The sequence below is a fragment of the Mastigoproctus giganteus genome, chromosome 2 (genome assembly GCF_048544385.1).
Source record: "Mastigoproctus giganteus isolate SK-2022 chromosome 2, ASM4854438v1, whole genome shotgun sequence".
In the NCBI taxonomy this organism is placed as follows: Eukaryota; Metazoa; Arthropoda; class Arachnida; order Uropygi; family Thelyphonidae; genus Mastigoproctus; species Mastigoproctus giganteus.
The window spans coordinates 130,886,175-130,912,829 of NC_143576.1; the positions used below are offsets into that span (position 1 = coordinate 130,886,175).

Consider the following 26,655-nt stretch of genomic DNA (forward strand, 5'->3'; position numbering starts at 1 on the left):
CATGTAGGGGTTAATAGAGTGGGGAAGGTTCCTTCCATCATTCCTTCCACACGGGTTATGGCTGTGTTTTAAAGTAAATTTTTGCAATCCACTACATTCGTCAGTAATAGAGTGTCCAGTTTTTACTGACGGCATAAGAGGAAGCTTTCAACTTCTCTTTCTCTATGCAACATATCATCCCTTTCAGCCATTTAAAAAATTCCCAAACCAGTATATGACTTTTTTTAAAATTAATTTCCATCAGGTCTACATTTATTCATGATTTGAAATTATAAATTTATAATTTGCAATTTTAAAAAATCTACATGTTTGAAAAATAACACAAATTTGACTAAAAATCAGAAGAAAACTAAACAAAAGAAATTTTCAATTAAAATTTCTTTTGCTTAGTTTTAACCAGAAGAAATTTTAATTTTCTGATAATCAGGTCTCTTAAAAAACTGGAGTATTACCTGATTATCAGACAATTTCTGAATAAACTGGAAGAGTTCACAGGTATGGTACGCAAAGCATCTTTAGAGTTTTAGTTTTATGTGTTGCAGAGGGAGAGAAATAGTGCCAGTCTGATGAATTGAGTTATAAAAAAAGATTTGATCATTAAAAAATTATAAAATATATTCATAATTCAATGATATTCATAAAAAAATTCATAATTTTAACACTAAAAACCACCGCAACAGTCATTTTGACACTTTGCCTACTATAAATTGTTGCAGTTTTGCAGGCCTTTTAACTACAGAAGTGTGTAAATCCATGGCATTTCTTAACTTTCTATTAATTTACATCATGCACAGTTGCAAATAATTTTGCATACATTTTTCTTTTAAGTTTTAGCTCTATGCTTAAAACTGCCAAAGCAGTTAGTTTGACTGTTTGTAAAATAATTTTGATAAAATTAGATAATTTTTATATAGTTAATCAAATTTTTGCATTTATTTACTTTGTGACAAACATTTGTGATTTGAATCACTCTATTGTTTGTGCAAGTACATGCCCAGGTACATACGTATTCATGTCTCTGCATGCCACTTCAAGTCTGAGCGTATGTAGGCATCACTATTGTATATTGTTGCACCATGCCATTTTAGTATAGTTTGGGTGAAACTTTATATGTAGAATGGTATTTCAACAATTTTTACAGTGCTAGCTTGATTGCATTACTAAAATGTGGTGATTTTTGGTTTTACCCAAGAGCAGATTCAAAACTGTCTAGAGGAATTATAAAAGCTATCTGAAAATGAGTCTGGACAGGAGAGTGAGATGAATTTAGAGAAGAAGAAAGTGATGAATGGATTCCTGATGAAAGAGGCAAGGAATCTAGTAGTAGTGAAAATAATATTTCTGATCCTTGTACATCAAGTAATACTATAGATAATAATACACGGCATCATAATCATAAAAACTATATATGTCTATCATTGATCAGCAAACATGTTTCAAAATCTGGGCACATGTAGGAAGTTATAAAATCTAGTGGTCCTTCAGCGGGACGTTCGCTACAAAGGAACATAATTCACAATAACCCTGGGTTATTGTGAATTATGTTTGTTATGCAAGACAAAATGTGTGTATAGATTCTGTTTTAAGGGTGTTTCTTTTATTTATAGACACTTCAATGATAAAACACATACAGAACTGCACTGAAATCAAAGCATGAAGACAATTGAAGGATAATAATTGGTCTACATCTATTCAAGAACTTGATGTTTTTATTGCTGTACTTTTAGCTCATAGAGCATATGGTGCTAAAAATTTAGAACTGGATAGTTTGTGGTCAACTGTTTGGGAGCCTCAATTATTTCATTATACATTGTCATGTCACAGCTTTCAAGAAATTAAGCAGTACAAAAGATTCGACATGTTCTTCAAGGAAGGAGCATCTAGGAAATGATTAATTTTCTTTATCTTCAGAATTATGGCACAAATTTATTTCCAACTGTAAAGCTTGCTATACACATGGACAAACATTATAATAGATCAGCAGCTATTTCCAACTAAATATTTCGATTGCATTACTAAAATGTGGTGATCTTTGGTTTTACCCAAGAGCAGATTCAAAACTGTCTAGAGGAATTAGAAAAGCTATCTGAAAATGAGTCTGGACAGGAGAATGAGATGAATTTAGAGACTAAAGCTCGATTCACCCAGTGTATGGCCAAAAAACCAGACAAATTTAGTGTAAAGTTTTGGTTAGTAGCTGACATAACTTCAAGCTATTTACTGAATGGCTTTCCTTATTTGTGGAAAAATGATATGTGCCCAGCTAGTGAACCACTTTCTGAATATGTCATCCTAAAACTACTGGAACCATTTTTGAATAGAGTTAGAAATGTAACCATTGATACGCTTTTTACCAGTGTTGAATTGGCAAAGAAATTAGTTTAAAAAAAAAAACCTCCATTCTTTCCAAATGCCTGACCAGCTCAGCCTTAAATTTATTTAGGCTATTAGCTTCCACAACAAAAGATGGAAGCCTGTTCCACCAATCAACTACCTGCTGGCTAAAGGCAAATTTCTGCACATCTATTCTACAACTATCTTTCCTCAATTTGTAATTGTGCCACCCGAGGTTCTTAGTCTGAACAAGAGGAAGAATCCCATCAGCATTCTGTTTGCTCAACCCAAGGCCTTATACACCTCAGTCAGATCACCTCGCAGGTGCCTACCCTCCAGGTGCTGCAATTTGCAGAACTTAGGCCCCTCTTGGTAAGAGCACCCCTTTGTTTCCCATACCAATCTTGTTGCCCTTCTTTGTACTCGTTCTAGCAACTCTACATCCTTCCTAAAATGAGGCCTCCAGACCTCTGCACAGTACTCTACGTGTGGCCTGACCATTGCCTTGTATAATGGGATAATCACCTCCATGTCCCTGCTACTACATACTCAACATTGCACTGTCCACCAACATCAGTTGGATGCACTTCCTTAGATTTTGTGTTTCTTAACTAACCCCTCCTCCCTTCCTGTCTTGTCTATCCTTTCTGTACACATTTTACTCCCCAAATTCTAATTCTGTACTGCTTATATCTGTGTGACACCACATCTCTGATATCCCAACAGTATCTGCCTTTGATGCCTTGACTAGCACTTCAGGCTCATCAAATTTATTAACTATATTCCTAGCATTGGTGTATGTGCAAGTATACATGCACCTTTTTCTACTCTTAGTTATCCTAACCTGTATTTATTTGTTCCACTATGACTCCCAGCAGTCCTGGAAATTTCTATTGCCTTGCTTTCCAGGCTGCTGCTCATTCCAATAGAAGCAGTGCAAGAATCACTTTTGCCTCTGCCTGCTGCCACTGTGAGCCTTTTAGTCTGTGTATCCCCCAAGCTAGCAGTTTTCCAACCCACCTAACACTGCCTTAATAGCATCAGCAAATATTCTTGCACCCTTTCTATTTAAGTGTACCCCATCCCTGTAGAAGCAGTCTCTCCTGTCAACAAGCACAGACCAGGTTGAAAAAATTCTACCCCTTGAGCCTTGCACAATCTCTCCAGGGCCGAATTTATCCACAAGGCTCTCAATCATATACTCCCTCCTATTGTGTCTGGGCATAATTGCAGACACTTTCACATTCAACCCTAACTTGCAACTTTTTTTTTTTTTTTTTCAACATTGACCTGTACTTGTTGAGTAAATCTGCAGATCTCTTACTTTTAATGTCATTAGTTCCAGCATGTTCAACAATATCACCTTTAGTGCCCTTAAAAAATGTTATCTGCTCTACAACATCATCAACTTTTGTCCCTGGCAGACATACCCTGGTCCTGTTCCACATATCCTTTCATAATATATTCCCCATCTCCCTGACAATAGTCACCAACAATAACTAGTTCCTTTGTGACCAACACATTCTGCCTTGGCGATTCTCTCTGTTGCCTGATGCACAGGAGTGAGCTCAGCCATTGAGTTGAGCAGCTGAGAGCTTGATGGGCCCCTCATATTAATTTCTTCTAGGGCATTTACCCTACACCTCAAGCTCTCATAAACGCCCATCAAAACGCTGAGTTGGTGCCTAATTTCTTGACTCTAGACACCTAGCACACACAAAGGCATCCTCCCTGGCTAGATCATGTCTTGTGTTAGAAAGGTTGGCAAACATTTCACATTTCGCACATTTTTTGAGACTGTGATGCATTGGAGAATTGCCCCCTTCGTTTCTCCCCCGAGTCACAGCACTCTCGCTAGTCTGTGATCTTTGCTTCACAGCTCTAGTCTGATTCATGATTTCTGTTTAAATATAATTTAATTAACAATGAAATTTAATAAGATTAATAATAATTTTGATTATTTGATCGTACTATAATAAGCTAACAGATTCCTAATTGATTGCTTTGTATTACGCTATCTAGTTTTACTTTACGCTATGAGTTCGAAATATATATATATTATGCTATTTCTTATTGACTACAATATGGCGGCTAGTTCAACAATATTGGTGCCAATATCGGGAGTCGTAACTTCCAAAATTCACTAAACTAATTAAATTAAAAATAAAAAGCTAATGAAAGCTACTAAATATATTTAATATCTCTGTAAAACACAATGTAGTATGTTAATTAATGAAGAATACGGTGAAAATTAAAAATACTTATCCCTTTACAGCAGCCAAAAATCCACTGACTGTTCTCTTCCATGACTAGAGTGCCCTCTGCATTATATTTTCACTTTTCTCATGTATCCATTGGATCTGTTTTAATAATCATTCAGGAAATTACTTATAATTAACTACCCATGTTAAGTCTTTGCTGACTTCTATTAATTTGTTTTAAGTTATGGTTTATATTATATGTAGAATTGGCATTTCCCCCCCCCCCATTTATTAATACACACAGTTTACATACATTCATATATATACAAAACTTACATAGATTATATACAATTATATATACATTTCCATCATCTGGGGCTTATGTGCTTGTATGTGTGTACGTGTATTATGGTGGCTCCAAATCAGTAGCCCATCTCCACCTTTGTTCTCTGTGTTGGTGTAGAAACTCTAGGCCATTTCGCCACCAGGGAGCAGTGAACACTTGGGCAGCTGCCACCTGGTGCCCATCCCCAGGTAAGATGAAACCGGCCTGCTTATGTGCACAAAATCCCACACCCACCGGAGGCAGTGCAATACTGGTGGGTGCCAGCAATCCTGCTCCCAGGTTGCCCAGACCTGGAAGCCAGCAAAAAAAATAAAAAAATAAAATAAAATAAATAAATAAAATAAAAAATAATAATAATAAATAAAATAAAATAAAAAAAAGATAATAATAAAAATAAAAATAAAGTGGCCTTTGTACCCATAGTAGTACTACTACCTATTTTTAGGTAAACATGGCACTCGATACTTAAATTCTAGCAATTTATCATAACTTAATTAAGTTTAGTGATAATAGTGCCGAGTCCAAACGAGGCCTGGGGTAGCACCAAAACGAGTATGGCTTTTAACATTACATCATCTACACTATTTACAATATAAACATTTAGTTGTTGCCAAGGCCCAACTGAGGCATACACAACGGCAACCAACACAGCATATTACGTTTTAAGTCTTCTCCCAAACTGAAGGATTCTTTACAAGTCCTCACCTCAGAGCCATGTACTTACACAAAATCATAGCTGTAGTTTAATTGTAATTAGTACATGCTTGCTTCAGTCTCCAAAGCAGATCAGATGTGTCCAATGGGTAATATCCAACACAGAAAAAGCAGAAAGTTCTTTTGTCTCCAGTTTTGTCCAAAACAGCAATGTTGATAGTATACAGAGCCGTTGAATGTGTTTTGCCTGAAGCCCACGTCCAAGAAGTCACTGAGAATAGAGTCCTAGTCACACTAGATGTAGAAATTGCACCTGTTGTTTTATATTGTTGTTCTAGGTTAGGCGACTTGTCACAATATGGCAACTATGCTCCAAAACTGATTTCTATCTATTACTTTAAATTTTCAAGATCTATTAAGTGAATTGCCTAGCAGTTTGAGCTCTCAGCTCAATTCTCTTCTTTGAAAGCCAAGGTAGAGAAAATCTGTAATGCCTTGAAATTAGTTTTATTTTCTACAAGTATGTTTACATTAGCATCCGTGAGATCTGGAACTGCGGTTTGTAGGGCCAATCTGACCTGTGAGTATAATAGGCAATGGAAAAGTACGTGATCCCATGTCTCCAATCCTCCACAGGTGCAACAAGGATCAGGTTCCAATGCTCTTTCGAAGAGCATAGAATGGAGGGAACCATGACCTGTAAGTAAATAAGATGTGGTCATAGAAGGTGTAAAACATGGGAAAACTTGAATCTTTGAAACAAAATCAGCTTTAGGAACAAATTTCCTGGTAACCAATCCGTGCTCACATTCATCCCAACTTATTTGCCACACCTTTACAAGTTCCTCCCAAATTCTGGTCTTTTCTATCTTTAAGTTGTTTTCTGGATTTGAGGAAATCCCCAATATTTCCATTGCAAGGCCCTTCCTCAAACGATGAGTCATTGCTCTATATATAATAAACAGGTCAAGGAGCATCATACCCTCTAACACCTTTAAAGCATTATTAGGTGTTAGATGATAAACATTAACCCCTGTAAAGCATCTAGCACCTGTAAAGCACTGTTCTAGGATCACAATTGATAGCCAGAAGAACAGAACGTTGTAAGAATATCAGTTTGGTATGTATTTTCACTTTGATAACATTTCTGAACCATACACTGGCGGCATAAGACACAATCAGTAAGAATATTGTAGCATAATGAAAGGGTTTTCTTCGTCAATTCCCATTCTTTTTTAGAGATTCTAACCACAGAGTACTGCTTTTTTCTAACAGTTTTGATGCATGCAGTAAGAATGATAATGTCATCCAGTGTTACACCTAAATATTTGTTGTTTGAGACATAGGAAATTTGAGAATTGTTTATTAGAACTTTTTTACGTCTATTATATGCCAAATGAGTTCAGAAAATCATAAAATTTGTCTTGCTGGTAGAGATTTTTAGTTTATTCAGTTGTGCCCAAGCAATAAATCTTGCTTGGATTGGATTGGGTTGGATTCGCTCTTCAATTACCCTCCTTGACCGTCCTTCCACTCCAATAACCAGATCATCGGCATAAGCTATTTTGAGTGTCCTCATGATCTTTGACCAACCACTGGTTGGTCAAAACCACTTTCGTTCCATAGGAGAATTGGCATTGGGTCCTGGATTTTTAAAGCTTGTGTTAACATACTACACCTTTGAGACTCAGTTTCTAGTTTTTCCACTAAAATTATATAGCAGCCTTCAGATTTTAATGACTTTGGTCTTTACTACTAAACTTTGTATATATCACTTTATACAATCTCCTAACTACATCACTATTAGGTATAGAGACATCCAAAATTTTTGATTCCTTGGAATTACTTCTTGTTCTTCCTTCTTAAGATTGAACTGTTTAAAATGTCCATAGACCTGTTTCCTACTCTTACATAATTAGATTCTTAACTACTCTACCATTGGATATGTCTACTGGTACTTTATCCTTGGATTCATTTACTATTATTTCCACAGTGAATTCACACATGTGGATTCATCTAGATTTATATACATGGAATTAATTCCTGTTCTTCCATACTATAGTTGTTTCCTTGGAACTGTTTCATATACATAGACTTAATTCCTATTCTTTTATAATTGGATCCTTAACTACACCACCTATGGATCTTAAGTTATGTTACTTATATCCCTGGAATTATATCACTTCATAACTGGATTCCTAATTACTCTACCTTTGGATATAATGTCAACTGATTCTTTTTCCTTAGATTCGTTTACTATTATTTCCACAGTGAATTCACACCTGATACTACCTTTTATCTAGTTTTTTATATACATAGAACTATTTTCTGGAATTGTTTCATATACATGGACTTATTTCCTGTTCTTAACGTCACCACATTACTTATTTCTAGGGATTTAAATTAGTTCTTTTTTTCTTGGATATATTTTCTTGCAAAATTGGACTATAGATTATAATTATTAATCTATTTATATCTCAAAACATTTGATGATTCTTGTTTTTTATACTCTGGTATGTTTACAATCCTTCCCTTATATGAGACTATTCAGCTTAATATAACGTAGCCTCATCATTTTGGTCTAATATGTATATGTTTTTTGCCAACGTATTGTACAACACTATTTATCTATTAATGATAATGTGTTTAATTTTGTATGATTTATCATGATAAAGTCATACTATTCCAACTGTATTTCTTTTTCCAACACTAATTTTAAATTATCTCCATACATTTGTATTCTAAATACAATAGAAGTCATTATTTTCCCACTGTTTTGCCTTTCTTCGCAGCTTCCAATAAGTCTGCTACCTGATATAAATTGCTTTACCATGTAGTTATATTGCTAATGTGGTTGAAGTTTGCATGTATTCATCTACTCTACTGAATATGTGCATGTCACTCCCCTGCCTTTTTCCGTCTGCTACGTATATACAGGGTGTTTCAAAAATACATGGTATAACTTCAGGAATGAGTTCCTCATATGAAGACAATAAAAATATTTTATATCACCATAGTTCCGGAAATGCTTGGTTTCCGAGTTTTGAAGGTCTCTCTACGACACTTAACTTTTCACATCACCTTATAGTAATTTTTCAAAATGTCCACCTTCTGCCTGAATACAGGCCTCACATCGACGTCTCATGGACTCGTGAAGACGATGCCAAATTCCTGGCATGTTTCGTATTGTCTCGCAACCTGCCACAATTCAGTTGCGGAGCGTTTCCACATCAGCTACTGGAGTTGAATACACCAATGACTTTAAATGGCCCCACAAGAAGAAATCTAGTGGATTTAAATCAGGTGAGCATGGAGGTCAGGCAGTTGGTCCACCCACTACTTCAGGAGTCCTAGATCTTGGTCATCCTCTATAGGCAGCACGTGGTGTAAAGGTCCCATGTTCACAAAGGTGGCGATGGATACCTTCAAACATTTTCCTGTCTGTACACCTTCTTTCTGGGAACCTTTCATGGTACAAACGACAAGCCTCCAGAGCATTGCCATCTGCCAAACTGTACATAAAGTGCATATCCGCTTGCGCCTGATTTGAGTACATGGTCAGAATGGGAAACTACCAGATTCTGTCAGTACCTTGTGATGACCAAGGTGCACCCTTAACAATGCCGCCTAATTCTAACCAATGTCTAAATTCCACCGGTTTCGTCTAAATCTCTAAGACAACAAACACTATAGCTTTTATTTAGCGTATAGCCTCACGTCTAAATTTAATAACATCAAAAATTTTGCCGACCTATTAGGTCTTTAACACATCTCTTTAGCGTTCAACCCCAACCAGCAATTTCCAAACAGCAATCCCATTAAGTACTAATGTCAAATGCATAATTTTTTTTTTTTTTAAGGTCCTAGCCACTGAAATCCCAGGAAACTAGGTGGCAGGACCTGCCAGAGCAATTTGTTGTGATACTGGATACACCCGGCAAGCCTCCACGTGGTAGGGTATGGGCAACGTCAGGCCCCACTAAGGGCCTGGCAGCCAATAAGCCGGTCGAACAATGGGCACAACATATCACACTGCACAGACACTGTCCACACACTGTCAAGTATCTGGCTTGACAGTGTACTGTCCTCGATACAGCGAAACAAACGCGGAGTTGGGAGAAATCCCAGGTGCCGTTTGACACGAACATACCTTATACCTTAGTACCTTGTGATGAAGGAAATCACTTGCAGGTGATAAGACATTCCGGTTAATAATTCGGGAACCAAGCATTTTCGGAACTATGTTGATATAAAATATTTTTATTGTCTACATATGAGGAACTCATTCCTGAAGTTTTGCCGTGTATTTTTGAGACACCTGTATATAACGGTGCCTCCATAGCCGGGTGGGCAGGAGCAGCAGTGCGTAGCACACGCTTCTTGATTAGACCGGGGTTCGAGCCCGTGACCACCAAATATGGAGGGTGCGGAAAGGTCAGAGAATGACCACCACATATCCCCGGAGCAATATGGCCTTAGTTGCTAATGCTCCTAAAAACCAAATAACAAACAAACAAACAGCTACAGCTACGTATATATTTTTCCCGCCAGCTTGTTTCCGCTGTGCACTTCTTGAAATACTCCAGGTATCATTCACTTTCACTTTTTTACTATACTTTTGGTTTTGTTTTAGATTCGTTTCTTGGCATGTTTCGACACATATTTTTCATTTCATTACAAGCATTTTGGTATTAGCTCCCTTTTATACTAATGCTTATAAATACCAGAGCCCCTACTATAAGGTTGGGCTTCACAACCCTAGAAAGCTTAGTGTTATTTAATAACTTTTTCTTTGCTTTTTATCTTTCGGCTGTCCATTTATACTGTACTTCCTGTTCGTAAAACTATTAGTATACACGAGGGTGATATGAAAGTTCTTACTATTCTAATTCTATTGCTATTTTTCGTCTTTATTTAAAACTCCTTTTTTTCTTCCCCATCCTCAATTTAATACCTCACTCTATACCATGTGCTTGTTCCAAATTTATTTATTGAACCATTTAAATCCTATCTATACATAATTAAATCCTACACTAATTTCTACATATTTATATTAACTTGATCCTTATTTTTACCTAAATTAATTACACTGTGTTGGGACTACCTTGTCCATACTGTATTAGAATGTGCCAATTCCATTTTTGTTGCTTTTTGGCCTATCACTTTTCTTCTACTACTATGGACAAGTATAGAAATGCAGTTCCTGATACATGGTCAGGTATAGTCCCCTGATGAAATACCTGATCATGTATCAATATTTATTTATTTTAGCTGACATCAGATCAAGCATATTTGCTTTACCTGTATTCGACAATTTTCTAAATATGTTTCCCCCCCATATCTGATGACAGTTATAACACTGTCATTTTATTTTCATTTTCTATTTATTTATTTTTATTTTATTAGTATTTTGATGTACTAATTTTACTTTACAGTTCTCTCAATATCTTTTGGATTGGTAATTCAGCCCAAAATTATTTTAATTCATCATAACCTTTAAGATATTAACATTGACCTTTCACAAATCTACTACACTTCTTTTTCTACTTTCCACAACCTTCTAGTTACTGGCACTTTGTGTAACTTTCACATCCATTTATGCATACTTTATTCAATATATTAATACAAACTTATACAGGGTGATTCACTACCAGTGCGACAAACTTGCAGGAGGTGTAGGGGGCACAAAGACGAATCGGAATCACATAGCATCGCAGGGTCCGAAATGCCTTTGTCATGCGGTAGAGGACGTTGAATGGGAGGTCACGTGAACAGCGATCCCACTGGAAGTCAACATTTGCGAACCGGTTCCCGAGGCAGTAGGATGGACGAGTATTCAAACGTTGAACTGGCCGACATGCACCTCGCGTATGGAGCTGCGGACTGTAATGGGCGCGCCGCTCTGCGCTTGTACCAGGAACATTTCCCACACAGGTGTGCTCCTTATCATACGATTTTAATCGTATGATGAGAAGGTTACGTGAGACTGGTTGTTTCACGAGAGGTACCATGAATCGAGAGCAAACGACGAGGACGCCAGACAATGAGGAGAATGTCCTATGCCTTGCAGAGGGTAATCCGAGTATGAGTACTCGAGCTATAGGCCAATGATTGGGTATTTCCCAATCCACTGTATGGAGGATACTGTCAACAAACCAAATGAGTTCATACAATTTGCAACGTGTCCAATCATTGGAGCCTACGGATTATCCACTCCGGAGGACGTTTGCTACTTGGTTTCTTCAACAGAAACGGTTCGCAAATGCTGACTTCCAGCGGGATCGCTGTTCATGTGACCTCCCGCTCAACGTCCTCTACCACATGACGAAGGCATTTCAGACCCTGCAATGCTATGTGATTCTGATTCATCTTTGTCTCCCCTACACCTCCTGCAAGTTTGTCGCACTGGTAGTGAATCACCCTGTATATACTCTTGCATCTTTTAATGCTGCTTTGCACTTTCAGATGCATCTATCATACCTGATTTATTAATCTTTTACTCATTAAGACCATTGCATCAACAGAATACCTCCTCATCATATGTAACTTTTTAAACATTGCCTTTAAGAGGTTACATTTAATATTCATTTATATATATATATATATATATATATATATATATAATCCAAAAATTAAATAGAGAGGTAAAAAGTATACATAATAAAACATAAATAAGAAAAAAAAGTAGAAAAACTAACATCAGTGGCCACAGAAAAGCAAACCACTACATGTTGCATATAATAAATTAAAATAAAATATATGCCAGTAGCATGGCAAACCAGTAGAGTGAAAATGAACTTAACCGATAAAATAATGAAAGTAAAATGGAGGGGGGGGAGAATAAAGAAGAAGAGGGTACTGTTGAAGCAATGTTCTTATTGTAATTCAGAAAATACAAGCCAATTCAAAAGAAATTTAGTGGTGCCCCCATATATATATATGTATATATTAAATGTTACAGAGGATGAAAAAAGGTTTTAAGTTGATGATATAGTTTCAATTAATGAAAAGTTAATAAGTAGTAGTAGTGGCATGTGATGCAAGAAAGCAAGTGTATGAGCTTATGCAGCATCAGCCAAAAAAAATAAAAAATAATAATCACAGCATTTCCTCCAAATGCCTGTCCAGTTTCTCCTTAAATTTATTTAACCTATCAACTTCCACAACGACAGATGGAAGTTTGTTCCAGCAATTAACTACCCACTGGCTAAAGGCAAATTTCCACACATCTATTCTACATCTGTCTTTTCTTAATTTGAATTTATGCCCCCTTAGGTTTATAATCTGAACAAGTGGAAGGATCCCATCAGAATTCAGCGTGCTCAACCCATTCAAGGCCTTATACACCTCAATCAGATCACTGCGCAGGTGCCTAGTCTCCAGCCACTGCAATTTGCAGAACTTAAGCCTCTTGGTAAGAGGATCCCTTCATTCCCCTCACCAATCTTGTTGCCCTTCTCTGTACATGCTCAAGTAAATCTACATCCTTCCTAAAATGAGGCCTCCAGACCTGTACACAGTACTCAAGGCATGGCCTGACCATTGCCTTATACAGATGGACAATCACCTCCTTTTCCCTGCTGGCAAAATTCCTATATATCATTGACAAAACCCCATGACCTGCCCTGGCAGCCTGTCTGCATTACTCAGAAAACTTCATATCTGACTGCACAATTACTTCCAGGTCTCTTTCATTTTCTACCACCTTAAGTGTAGTACAACACAGTTGGTACGTTTCTCTGGAGTTACTTCTATCCATATGCAGTACTTTGCATTTGTCAAGGCTAAACTTCAGTTGCCACTTCTTAGCCCATCTGCCCAAATTATCTAGATCCTGTTGCAGTAGCACACTGCCATTACTGTCATTAACAACCCTGCCAACCTTTGTATCATCTGCAAACTTTGACACTAAGCCTGATATACCTTCATGAATATCATTGATAAATATACAAAACAACAGAGGACCCAAAACCGAACCCTGTGGGATTCCACTAATAACATTAGTCCACGAAAAGCAGCACCTATTAATTACCACCCTCTGTCTTCTCCCACTCAACCATCCTTTTATCCATTATAGCAACTTACCCTTAATACCATTCTACTCCAATTTGTACAATAGTCTTCCATGCACAACAATGTCAAAAGCTTTCCTGAAATCCAAATATGTGATATCAAAATTATTTTTTTTTGCATCCAGTTCCTTTGTAACCACATCAAGTCAGGTATGACAGATGCACCTAAAAGTGCAAAGCAGTATTAAAGGATGCAAGAGTATTAAGTTTGTATTAATATATTGAATAAAGTATACATAAATGGATGTGAATATTTCACAGAGTCCCAGAAACTGGAAGGGTGAGGATAGTAGAAAAGGAAGTGTAGTAGATATGTGAAAGGTGGAAGAATGTTAATATCCTAAAAGTTATGATGAATTAAGAAAATTATGGGTTGAATTACAAAGCCAATAGAAGGTGGGTGAACTGTAAAATAAAATTAGTACAGTAAAATACAAATAAAAAGTGATACAGCTGTCATCAGATGTGGGGGGGAACATATTTGGATAAAGGTCGAATATAGGTAAGGCAAATATGCAGAATCTGATGTCAGCTGAAATAAATGTTGATACGTGATCAGGTAATTTCATCAGGAGACTACACCTGACCATGTATCAGGAACTACTTTTGTATACTTGTTCTTAGTAGTAGAAGAATGGTGAACAGCCAAAAAGCAACAAATAGCACTCTCTAATAAAGTATGGACAATGTAGTCCCAACGCAGTGTCATTTATTAAGGATCAAGTTAGAATAAAAAATGGTTAATATAAATATGTAGAGTTTTGTGTAGGATTTAAAATTTGTAATTTTGTGGAGGTTGGAATTTAATAATATGATAATTCAATAATTTGGAATCAGCACGTGGTATAGGGTGAGGTATTAAATTGAGAGTAGGGAAGGAAAAAAGGAGTATTAAATAAAATAAAGATGAAAAATAGCAATAGAAGTAGGATAGTAGGAATGTCGTATCACCCTCGTATACACTAATAGTTTTATGAACAGTAAGAATGGTAGAAATAGAAAGCAGAAAGATGGACTGTTTAAGTGAAGTAGTTTTAGGAGGCAGAAAAGCACATTTAATTCTACCATCTCTGCTGACTAAACTCTCAGCATTAGGTGAGCAGGTGCATAATCTAGCAGTAAAACAGCCTTTATTTCATGAGAAGGAATTTTCATCACATCTATCTGATAGCTTCACACATGAGGTATAAAATGGTTAAAGAACCAGTCACAGAAAATATCCATTGTAAACCAGGCATTTTTTGAGTGGGAATATATCACCGGTAACTCCTTTAAAGCACACGGTTTTTTTGCCTTACCAACTTGGTCCTTGAGGTTGTCGCAGACATTCTCTCAGATATGCCAGACAAGCTGGGAATCTAAAACACTGAGGGAACTGATATTCTGGTGACACTCAAGTTAAGTGGATCCAATTTCGGTGAAGTCTGGTCGGTCTGTGATAGCCAAATCCTCTGCTTGCACCTTCACGATGGTGGGACTGTTAGTAATCCTGGGTATAATCCCCATGTGCAAGCACACTGTGGGTGTGACCACCCAGGTGTGAACCAATTAAGCAGAGGTCAAGGTTTGGTGCATACACCACATGGAGGAATGCCGCCCCTCTGTGTTACCAGGTAATACTAGGTAATAGAGTACTCTCATCAACTGGAGCAATACCACCACTTTGCTTATTGGAGACTTGAAGTGGTGGAACCCATGTTTAGTCTCCAGAACCAAGTTCCGGTCAACCCTTCCCCATCTGTTCCATCATGCAGTATGACTGATGTCTTTTGAGGTTATGATGAACATCACGGCAAGATCCAAACTTCCTTACATTTCGAGGGTACAGCTCTAAAACGGTGTTTGCAGGCTGGCTGCTAGTTAGTACACTTGACTGAACCTATTGGTAACTCTCTAGGAGGCTTCCGGATCAGCTAGTGTATAATCTTGCTACCTCTCTACTCTGCCAGATATTGACTGGAGGGAGTCCGAGTAGTGTGTGCGGGGAGCATTGTCGAGGCCATATTATGTTAAGGATCTGGGTATATTCTTACCATGTGTATGCTATATCCAAAAATTTCATTACTTCATACAGCATTCCCACTCCCCCCCACCTTTTCTTACTATTGAATACACTGTCAATTGTCAAACTAATAGAGTAAGCTTATTTGTGAAAATATCTAAACCTCCCAAACACTTCCTAGTCCATTTCACAAATATACGTCTTCTCAGTTCTAATCTCAACGATGTCCATTTCCACTTGCAGTCTGCCAAACCTCATGTACTTTTTCTGACAGAATCTCAGTTATCGTTGATTCAACCACTGCTCAGCTCAGTTGCCCAAATTATTCGCTGTATAATTCCTTTCATCTCAAAGGTGGTACTTGTGCACACGTCCGTTCCGATATTCCCTGTCAGAGACTTGGTAATTTGGAATCTTCTCTTTTTGACCTTTTCTGGCTTAAAATCTCTCTACCTCATTCTGTTAAATTCATCTGTTATTTCTACCATTCTCCCAACTCCACTAATCACTTGGAGCTCTTTGACTTTCTCCAGTCCAACTTTTCTAACAGTGAGGTAATTTTCCATGTTGATTTTAATATTCACAACTCCAGCTGGCTTCTATTCTCTAGTCGCACAGACCCAGCTGGTCGGAATGCTGAGGCTTTTGCAATTACTAATGACCTCACACAGATGTTCATTTACACCGGGCAATCCAAACCATACAGCCAACATGCTTGATATTTTTCTCACAAACAACCCTTCTAAGTATACGGTCGAAGTGAGTGGTCCTTTAGGCACCTCAGATCACAACTTGGTAATTGTCTCTTCTCCAATGGAGCCTTTATCTCAGGGCTATTCCTAACCTCGCGTTGTTTGGCATTACAAGAATGCAAAATGGGATGACCTGCGAGATTTCTTTTCTTCTTTTCCTTGGTCGGATTACTGTTCTGATGTCAATGTTTGCTCAGATCGTGTCAGTGAAATTATTCTTGTAGGAATGGAATCCTTTATTCCACACTCCACTTTAAAATCTCATCCTTTATCTAAACTTTGGTTTTCCAATAAATGTGCTAAGGCTGTTCAAGAGAAGAATGTTGCATATCATAATTGGCTTGTTTTCATTTTCTGCCCACACCAAAGCTTGCAACAATTGTAAGGCAATTATTAATCAGTCCAAACTGGATTTTGAACAGGCTAAGAGTAGAAAACTTGCTTCTTGCCCTAATGGTAGCTGAGCATTCTGTTCTCTTGCCAAAGCTATTGGCCGCAACTTTTGCCCACCTTTGTTCCCACCTCTGTCAAAACCAGATGGTTCTATTATCACTTCAGCCAAGGATAAAGCCAACCTGCTAGTATCCCATTTTTCTTCCAAATCATGTAGTAATGAACTTGGTAAAACACCTCCCGCCATTCCCAACACACTCTATTCAATGCCTCCTGTGGTCTTCCATCAAAAGGATGTCAGAAGGACATCCTTTTGATTTCTTAGCATCAAGACAAATCTTGATGCTAAGAAAGCTCCAGGTCCTGATGGTATTTCTCCACTTGTTTTTAAAACCTGTGTTCCTGTTCTTTGCCACCTTTTTTCACTGTCTTATTCTAAAGGTGTTTTTCCTTTTGCTTGGAAATTTGCTCATATCCAGCCAGTTCCTAAAAATGGTGCCACCCTCCCATCTAATTATCGTCCCATTGAAATTACTTCTATTCTTTCTAAAGTAATGGAAAAAACAATTAACTACCAACTCTTAAAAAAACAACCTAAAATTCTTCCATCTGATCAACGATCGCCAGTATGGATTCCATCGATCCACTGGTAATATTCTGGCTTATGTTACCCATTTATGGACAAATTCAATGGAAAAGTTTGGTGGAACACAAGCAGTTGCTCTTGACATCTCAAAGGCTTTCGATCGTATTTGGTCGGTTTTCTCACACAGCGCTCACTGAGGGTGATGATAGATGACTCTCTGTCTTATAACTTTCCCACTAATGCTGGGCGCATTTTGGCCATAGCAGCCCTTGCGCCAATAAACCCCACTTCAACAACAACCACTAATGCTGGTGTCCCCCAAGGTTCAGTTCTATCCCCGACTCTTTTCCTCTTGTATATTAATGACCTTCTTCCATTGACCAGAAATCCTATCCATAGTTTTGCTGATTTATTTATTTATTTCGTATGATGTGATCAATACACGAAGGAACCAGATTTTTCTTGCTTCCTTCATGTATCGTGGCTGGGATATCCAACCAACCTGTTTGTTCGGCACCATCGTGATATCCAGCCCGAGGCAGGAATTGAACCCGCGACCTTTGGGTTGCCAAGCAGGCACTTTACCTACCCAGCTAGCACGGTCGGCATTTTGCTGATGATAGCACATTGCATTCCACTTTCTATTTTGAGAAACCTTGCCCTGCTCAATCAGCTTCAACTTCTCAAATATCTGCTACCAGTTCCTTAAATGCCGTTCTCCAGGTAATTCTCCAGTGGGGCAAAGACAACTTAGTTGATTTCAATCCTTCTAAAACTTAGTCCTGTCTTATATCTCGCAAAAAGGATTCTTCAGCTCCTGTGCTTATCTTTGGTGACATTCCGATTTCTAGGCAAGATGTTATATCTCTTTTGAGGATTACACTGACTTCTAATCCCACTTGGCACAAGCACATTACAAATATTGCTTCCTCTGCTTGTAAAAAACTTGGTTTTCTCTTTCGCTCTAGGTGTTACTTTTCTTCCAAACAGCTGTTCACTCTGTACAAATTGCAAACCTGCCCTACCATGGAATATTGTTCCCACATCTGGGGTGGTGCCCCTAAAAGCTCTCTCTCAAGCTTCTAGATTCCATTCAGAAGAGGGCAGTTAGGTTAATTAATGACTCATCTCTTTAAGAGTCTTTCTACTTGCTGTCTTATAGATATACTGTTTCTGCTGCATGCCTTTTCTACAGATACTTCCATGGGCACTGTTCTTCTGAATTGGCTTCTGTAATTCCCACTCTCTCTCTCTTTAAAAACAGTCCTAACACGTGCCGTCGCCAACCAACATCCATTTACTGTTCAACTTCAGACTCGTAGGACCAACTTTTCATCTTCCTTGTTTGTTCATTCTACTGCTGTTTTCTGGAACAACCTTCCTTCATTTGTATTTCCTGAAAGTTAGTCTACAGAAGTTCAACTCTAGTGTCAACAAATATCTTCTTTCATCTTCCCAACCTCCAACTCAAGCATGGTACTAAGTACTATAGGTTCTAATACCTCTCATGTTTGGGGTTTTCATAAAAAAAAAAAAAAACCCTACCATAGGCTTAAGCCCATGCAAGCCATCAACGTTTGCACAAATAAAACTGAAATTCTCTCCTTATTTAGCTTATGACCAAGGGTGTTTGTTTCTTGCTTGTAAGCCTGAGTATTTTCAGGAATAGCACGATAAAAAAAGCCCAGTCTCGCAAGCATTATAAAGCTGTGATAAAATGATGCCCTCCTTTTTAATGAGACCATTTTGAGAGCCTCAGCACTGTTCTTTCTCTGCACCTAAAGATTCACCACAGGTTGTTTTATTAAACAATGCTGTGGCACTTTCGCAAACACCACAGCCATCCATCACTCCACTGAAATTTTAGGCCTATATGCTTAGAAAGCCTTTTGGCAGCTGACTTTAACTCAATACCTCTAACAACGACACCACTTGAGCACTGCTGAACAAGCCACTTGTACACTGCCTCCTCCTAGGTTTTTATCTTTAGCCACTTTCATATGTTTTCTACTACCAACTGTAGAAGTAGTCGTGGAACAACCATCTATACTGTATTTTAATTCAAACTCCTTAAGTTTTTTTTTTTTTTTTTTTTTTGCAAATGTCAAACTGTTTGCTTTTTGACTGTATAAATCTTGCACACACGTGCAACAATTACACCACCTTCAAGCTTCTCACTCAGTTCTAATTTTTGTGCAGCACTCAAGTTAACACATTTACTGTTTACTTTATCCTGCGAGGCCATAATGGTAGACAAATTATGTATTTATTTTAAAATATGTAAAAGTCACGATTACGTAAAACACAAAAACAACTGAAACGTAAACAATATATTAGGATGAACTGTCCTGGAAGATTGACATCGTTGATGCACACCGCTAATCACTCCCCCTCTATTAACCCCCTCCCTCACCTAGATGAAACAATTTCCCAAGCCCGACACCGGATGCATGATAAGATAATGCTGACTCATTGACCCAACCTTTTAGTGTTCTCTATTTACAAATAAAAAAAAGTTCTGTATTTTCCTTTAGGACAGAAATTTTTTGTCCGTTAAATCAAGGGCCTACTGTATATGAGGTAAAAAAAAAAAAAAAAGTAAAGTGCAGCCATTATCAACCCACTGCAGGATGGAAGCCTCCTCAACTTTTCATGCTGAGGGAAATGGACCATAATCTGCCACGCTGGTCCAGTGCGGGTTGGCAGATCGACCGTATTCAGCAGTCAGGGGCTTGAACCCCGGTCTACTCAAAGAGCGTGTGCTACTGCACTCCCGCTCCTGCCCACTCGGCTACGGAGGCCATGAGACCGTTGTAATAAAATAAATATAATGAAATATTTTGTACCTTACAAGTTATTCCTTTCAAAATAATTGCCTTGGGCGGGCACGTACTGTTCTGTACATTTCTGGAAGTTATTTTCTGTCAGCTCTTTTAACACATTCCTTCAGTTTCTTCTGAATGTTTTCAGTGGACTGAAAATGGTTTCCCTAAGTACAGTTTTCAATTTAGCAAAGAGAAAGAAGTCACAGGGGGTCTGATGACTAAGTTGCATATTCACACACAGAGATTTGTTTTTGGCCAGAAACTGCTGAACAGAAAGTTCGTTGTGTGATGGTGCACCATTGTTTTGGTGGAGCATCCTACCATCCTTCTGCAATTTAAGTCCCTTTGTTTGAATTTTTTCACACAGCCTTATCAGAACTACAGTTTAGTATGTTTGATTGACAGTCTGATTTGGTGAGCCATAATAATTCCTTTAATATTGAAGAAAACAAGAACCATGGTTTTCATTTTTGATATTAACATTCTTGCTTTTTTTTTTCTTTAGAAATATTTTATATTCCATGCATTGACAGTCTTTTAGTTTCTGGGTCATACTGGAACAGCCAACTTTCTTCACAAGTAATTATAGTACTCAGAAAGCCTGGATCTTCAGGGTTTTTTTTTTTTTTTTTCAAAATATATTCACAAACCTAGAGTCTTCTCATTCTGTAATCTTCATTCAAAATTTTTCTCACCATCTTGGCGCACACATTTTACTCATGCCTAAATTTTCAGTTAAAATTTGTCTGTTTCTATCTGCTAGTTAGACAGAGTTAGTTAGTGTTTGTCTAACTGTTTCTTTGTCCATATTGAGTTCTGATGAAACCATTCTAATGCTTAAATGATGATCACTTCTAATCAGTGTCCTTTCCCTGGTACACATTTTCATCAGTTTTCATGGATACTGGACAGCCTGGTCATTTGTCATCTTCCACATTCTCTCTTCCTTCTTAAAATCTTTTATGCCATTCAGATGTGTGAGCTCTGGACCCATAACTTTCAGTCAGTATTTTCTTTACTTTTGTTAAAAATTTGAGGCTGATTTGTTGTTCGATTCTTTTATCTGTCATTTTCTGTAAAACTGTAAAAGCACAGGGTAATGGAACCTGTCTCACTGCGATGCAAATGAGCATGTTGGAACATGACAGCAGACAACTGGGGGGAAAGTTTCAAGGTCAATTGCTGTGCCTTTGTTTCACAAGTAGTACTTGGTGTGTAGTGGCTCCACATGCAGTTTCATTATTTAACACCTTGTGTTAAATAATGAAATTGGAAGCACGTTAATTTACATTTTCTCTGACACTGTGCCACTCCACTGACCTGGTGGGTGTGCCGGAGTATAAACAAGAACATTTTTTATAAAGCCTGACATAGTCGAATGGTCAGGAGCAAGAGTACAGTAGACTGTCAAAGAAAATATCAATGAATATTTTCTCTGACAGTGTGAGGGAAATTATTTAAAATGATGTTACAGTACATGATAACATTTGTTTACATTTAATAAGTTGAACTGTTATTTACATTTCTGTAACCACTTTTATGGGTGTAAATAAGTTCAGCTGTTAGTTCTCAATATTCATTGAAATGTGCTTCTCGAAAATGATGAATTATTAAGGCATACATCTCTAATTCTGGAAAATTTTAAAATTCAGCACTTCTCACCTCCCTAGGTACCAGATTTTTAAGGGTTTACTATTACTATTTCCCATTCATTTTGCAAATGGCATTTAAACTAGTACAGGTCGACTGTCACTAATCCGGCAGCTTTGGAACCTGTGGGATGCCGGATTAGTGAGTTTGCTGGATCACCGGTGGTTATTTTAGTACATACAGAAAAAGATTCCCCAGGGACCAAAAAATATTTAGCAAATAATTTGATTAGTAATTCTAAAATAAATATTGTAATGTCAGTGTTGTCGTTTTTCTGCTTAAAATATTAAAAAAAAAGTCTTTTTTTATGTATATGTCCGACGTGGCCCAGTAGGTTACTTTATTTCTTGAGAAGCTGTGTCGGCCACATACATGTGACGTTATTATGGCATACATATGAAGGTTGTTTGTGATTAGTGTATTGCATGCGTGGCGAGCGCTGTAATAAAACTAATTGCGATAAAATAAACTCTCAAATGTCGCAATAAGTTTGTCAGTATCGTTAGAGATTTTGTGAAAACAAGTTCGTTAGTGCGCTATATTATCCATCATATTGTGTTATGTTTTTCCGAAAGTTTGTACAAGTGTGTTGTAAAAAAAAAAAAAAAAAAAAAAAAAAATCTAAAAAGGAATGGCTAAAAGAAAATTACTAAAATAAGGGGAACTCAGAGAAATTGCTGGAATTTACAATTAAGCAGAGTTAAACTTCTCACAGACACACCGCTGTCGAGTTTTTTCAGAAGGTCAACTTTACCTGTTATGAACAATGTACGGTGTTTGTGCTTTACACCACGAGAGGCACTTCCTTTATGCATTGGAACTATGGCTGGGGCTAAATGTGAGCAGGTTATAATAATAAATGCGGAAAAACAAGTGGGAATGGCTTGCCAGTGTTTACGAGTTTGCACCAACAGCTGATGCTGCAACCAATACCACCAAAACAGTAGTGGCAGGTCAGTGCGCTGACCCGGGAAATTTGAAATTACGTTCACAGAAATTATGTCCGAATTAGCGGTGGAACCGGATTAGTGGTGGTTGACCTGTAATTCGAGTAAATAATACGAAGGTCTTTGAGATAACAGAAGAGGAGAAAAAGCAGTATGTACTGGAACTTAAGAACAAGTATGAGCTTCTGCAGACTGCTGAGGACCAAGATATCGACGAGGAATATTACAACTTTTTGAAAGTGATAAAGCCCAAGAAACCTATAGGGAAAAAGAAATCCAAAGAAGAAAAAATTAGTCAAGAAACACTTGTCATGATGAACCGAAGACGACAAATGAAAAGCAAGAAAAACACTGACAGGGAGAAAATTGAGTATACTGAGTTATGCAAAGCCATTAGAAAGAGACTCAGAGAGGACATAAGAAGATTTAACACAAGAAAAGTAGAACAAGCATTAAGGGAAAACAAAGGATTTAAATCAGCAGCCATGAGCAGTAATACAGAAAGACAAATGATACTGAAACTGAAGAATAGCGATGGTGTACTTATAAACAGCAGAGAAGGCATAATTCAAATAGCAGAAGACTACTATAGAGAATTATACAAGGAGCAAGGGAATGATGCCAGCAGTGGGGAAGATGGATTGCAAAGTAGCAACACATACGACATACCCAATATTCTTCCTGATGAGGTAGAACATGCATTGAAGAAAATGAAGAAGCAGAAAACCCCGGGGGAAGATGAAGTTACTGTAGAGTTGTTAAAATTGGAGGAAGAGACATAACACTAAAACTGGCAAGGCTCTTCACAAAGTGCATTAGAAAAGGTGTGACGCCTAAGCAGTGGAATAATGCAATCATAGTTTTGCTGCATAAGAAAGGAGATAAATCAGAAATTGGAAATTATAGACCAATTAGCTTGTTATCCCACATCTACAAGTTGTTCACAAGGGTCATTACTAACAGATTAGAAAGAATACTTGATGAGAATCAACCGAAAGAGCAAGCTGGCTTTAGGACAGGATTCTCAACTATGGATCACCTTCATGTAATATCACAGCTAATGGAGAAAGCAAATGAATATAAAACACCATTATGCCTGGCATTTGTGGATTATGAAAAGGCATTTGACTCCATACAGCATAAGGCAATGTTTCGGGCACTGGAAAGACAAGGCATTGATACCCCATATATTATGATTTTAAAGAAAATATACGAGAGTGCTACCTCCTTTATTAGACTAGACAAAGACAGTAGGAAATTTAAAATTGAGAAAGGAGTTCGACAAGGAGACACAATATCTCCGAAGCTGTTTACTGCTGCCCTTGAGGAAGCTTTCAGAAGATTAGACTGGTCGCAGAAAGGAGTCAATGTGAACGGAGAGTACCTAAACCATTTACGATTTGCAGATGACATTGTGGTCATAAGCCATGATCCCAAAGAATTAGAGGAAAATCTTAATCAGTTATGCACAGCTAGTAAGGATTTTGGACTAAAGATGAATATGGCTAAAACAAAGGTAATGATGAACAAGTATGCCACAGAAAGGGAAATAATGATTGAAGGAGCAGTAATTGAAAAGGTGGAGTCATATACTTATCTGGGACAAGTTATTAGCTGTAATAATGATAAATGGCTGGAAGTCAAGAGAAGAATAAATTTTGGATGGATAGCATTCAGGAAATATAGTCACATACTGAAGAGCAATATCCCAGTTTGTCTGAAACGTAAAATAATGAACCAATGTATACTCCCCACCATGACTTATGGAAGTGAAACTTGGGCACTCACCAAAAGAATGGAAGAGAAGCTGAGAACTACACAGCGAAGAATGGAACGAATCATATTGGGAATCAGACTGTTAGATAAGAAGAGAAACACATGGATTAGGCAACAAACTCAAGTAAAGGACATTCTTATCAAAACTAAAGAACTAAAATGGTCTTGGGCAGGACACATAGCTCGAAGACATGATGATAGATGGACTAAGAAAATAACAGAATGGTATCCAAGAGGAGCTAGAAGAAAACCTGGAAGACAAAGGCGGAGATGGATAGATGAAATTCATGAGTTTGTGGGTAGTAAATGGATGTCCAGTGCTCAAAACAGAAGGAACTGGAAAGTTGCTGGAGAGGCCTTCATCCTGCAGTGGATTGAAAATGGCTGATGATGATGATGACCTGTAATTCAATATTTTCAAATTGTAGTTTTCTGATGACAGCTTTAATGTTTGGTTACCTGAATTTGAATGTAATTTTAATTTAAAAAATCTCTATAATACCAAGTGATAGGGTAATTTAACAGATCTGAATTTTTTGTGTAATTTTCACTAGGACAACCATACAACCAGTTAGCTCTTCTTGAGGCAGCCAGTGGTGAAAAGCTTTCAACAGTGTTCTTTTATATGCGAAGTTTAGCAGTCCAGCATCCATTTCCTGCTGCTGCTACTAACCTGCAGAACCTTTTCTCCAAAATGATTCAAGATGGGTAAGTATTTTTAATATTTAAAGTAATTAAAATTTTATGTTCCTCAACTTCTTTAAAACTTCATGCAGTTGGAGCTCTGTGAGATACCTGATCCTCACCTTTTCAGCTTATATTTTTTAATTGATATGTTTTTTTGTATTGTCACAATATGGATCTGCCTGTAACAGGAATGGTGAACTAATGGTACACTTGTCACGAGTGATTTTCATGGGATAATAAACTGGCACATGACTGTCCATAATATGTATAGTTTATATTATAAAAAATGTTTTTTTGCATTTTTTATTTGCTTGAAGACAAATTTGCTCTTTAGTCCAACATTTCCCAAAGTTTTTTAGCCAAGGAACACTTTTCATCTCACAATATATTTGCAGAACATTTATGTATTTACAGAAAACTTATGAAACACAAGTTTAGCGGGAGCCAGAGAACTGTTTGCTAATATTTTATTACATATGACGCATGTTCATCAGGAACATCTTTATTTCCAACACATGTAAAGCCGAAATTCAAATAACTGTCATCATCATACTTTTGTTTTGGTCTTTTATTAGTTGGTTCCTGTTTTTTCACTTCGGATTTCTGTGGAACAAAAGGCTGCAATTGTTCATCCTCACTTTGAAGTGTGATAATATTGTGTTCGTTTTCATTGACCAGAAATACCAGAAGTACTTTCTTCTTGTTTTAAAATTCCTTTTTTCAACCAGAAATCCATGGTTATTTATTTTAATATTTTGAAATACTGAAAATTATCAAAAAAAATTTATACAATGAAGTGAGTTTAGTTATGATATCGGTTTGCTTCTCTCCTCTCCTGGAGTTCAACCTCCAGGCTAAATCGCATACGAATGGCATATTAGATCATTAAAATGCTACTTTTTCGTAGATGTCATTACCTCTACACATACTTCTCTATGCAAACCCCCAAAAATAGTGTTCTGCAGTCTATTTGATTATTAGTTTATGCCAGTATATTGATAACCGAAAAAAAATAATGATACAAAAGTGGTGTATGCTACAAATATGCAAAATTTATTTATTTTGTTATTATTTTTTTAAAATTATTAATTACAATTTTTCACGGAACACTTGTTCACATCTCAAGTAACAAGTTTGGGAAATGCTGCTTTAGTCTATCAACACTGAAAAACCATAAATTATATTAACCCATCAGCATTCACCATGTAGGATTATTTCTCTACTTTCTCTCAAAGCCTGTGTTCCTTGACTTACTGCTGTTCTGTTTGCCCTTTATATACTTTCTTATTGCACTTTTGTTTTCCCTTCTGCTTGGAAATTTGCTTATATCCAGCTAGTTCCTAAGAAGGGTGACAAATCCCTTCCATCCAGTTGTCATTCCATTGCACTTGTACTGTCTATAGAGTAATGGAGAAAATCCATTAGCCACT

At 37.3% G+C, this 26,655-nt stretch overlaps 1 protein-coding gene across 2 annotated transcripts in view; it reads left to right on the top strand.

The window, feature by feature from the left end:
• Window positions 1-26,655, top strand: part of LOC150089566 (uncharacterized) — a 405,025-nt gene that overhangs the window by 101,048 nt on the left and 277,322 nt on the right. For both annotated transcript variants that reach the window (XM_090389542.1, XM_090389543.1), the window contains one exon: window positions 25,093-25,246. In XM_090389542.1, the coding sequence (XP_090245668.1) occupies window positions 25,093-25,246 (154 nt within the window). The remainder of the gene's footprint in view (window positions 1-25,092; window positions 25,247-26,655) is intronic.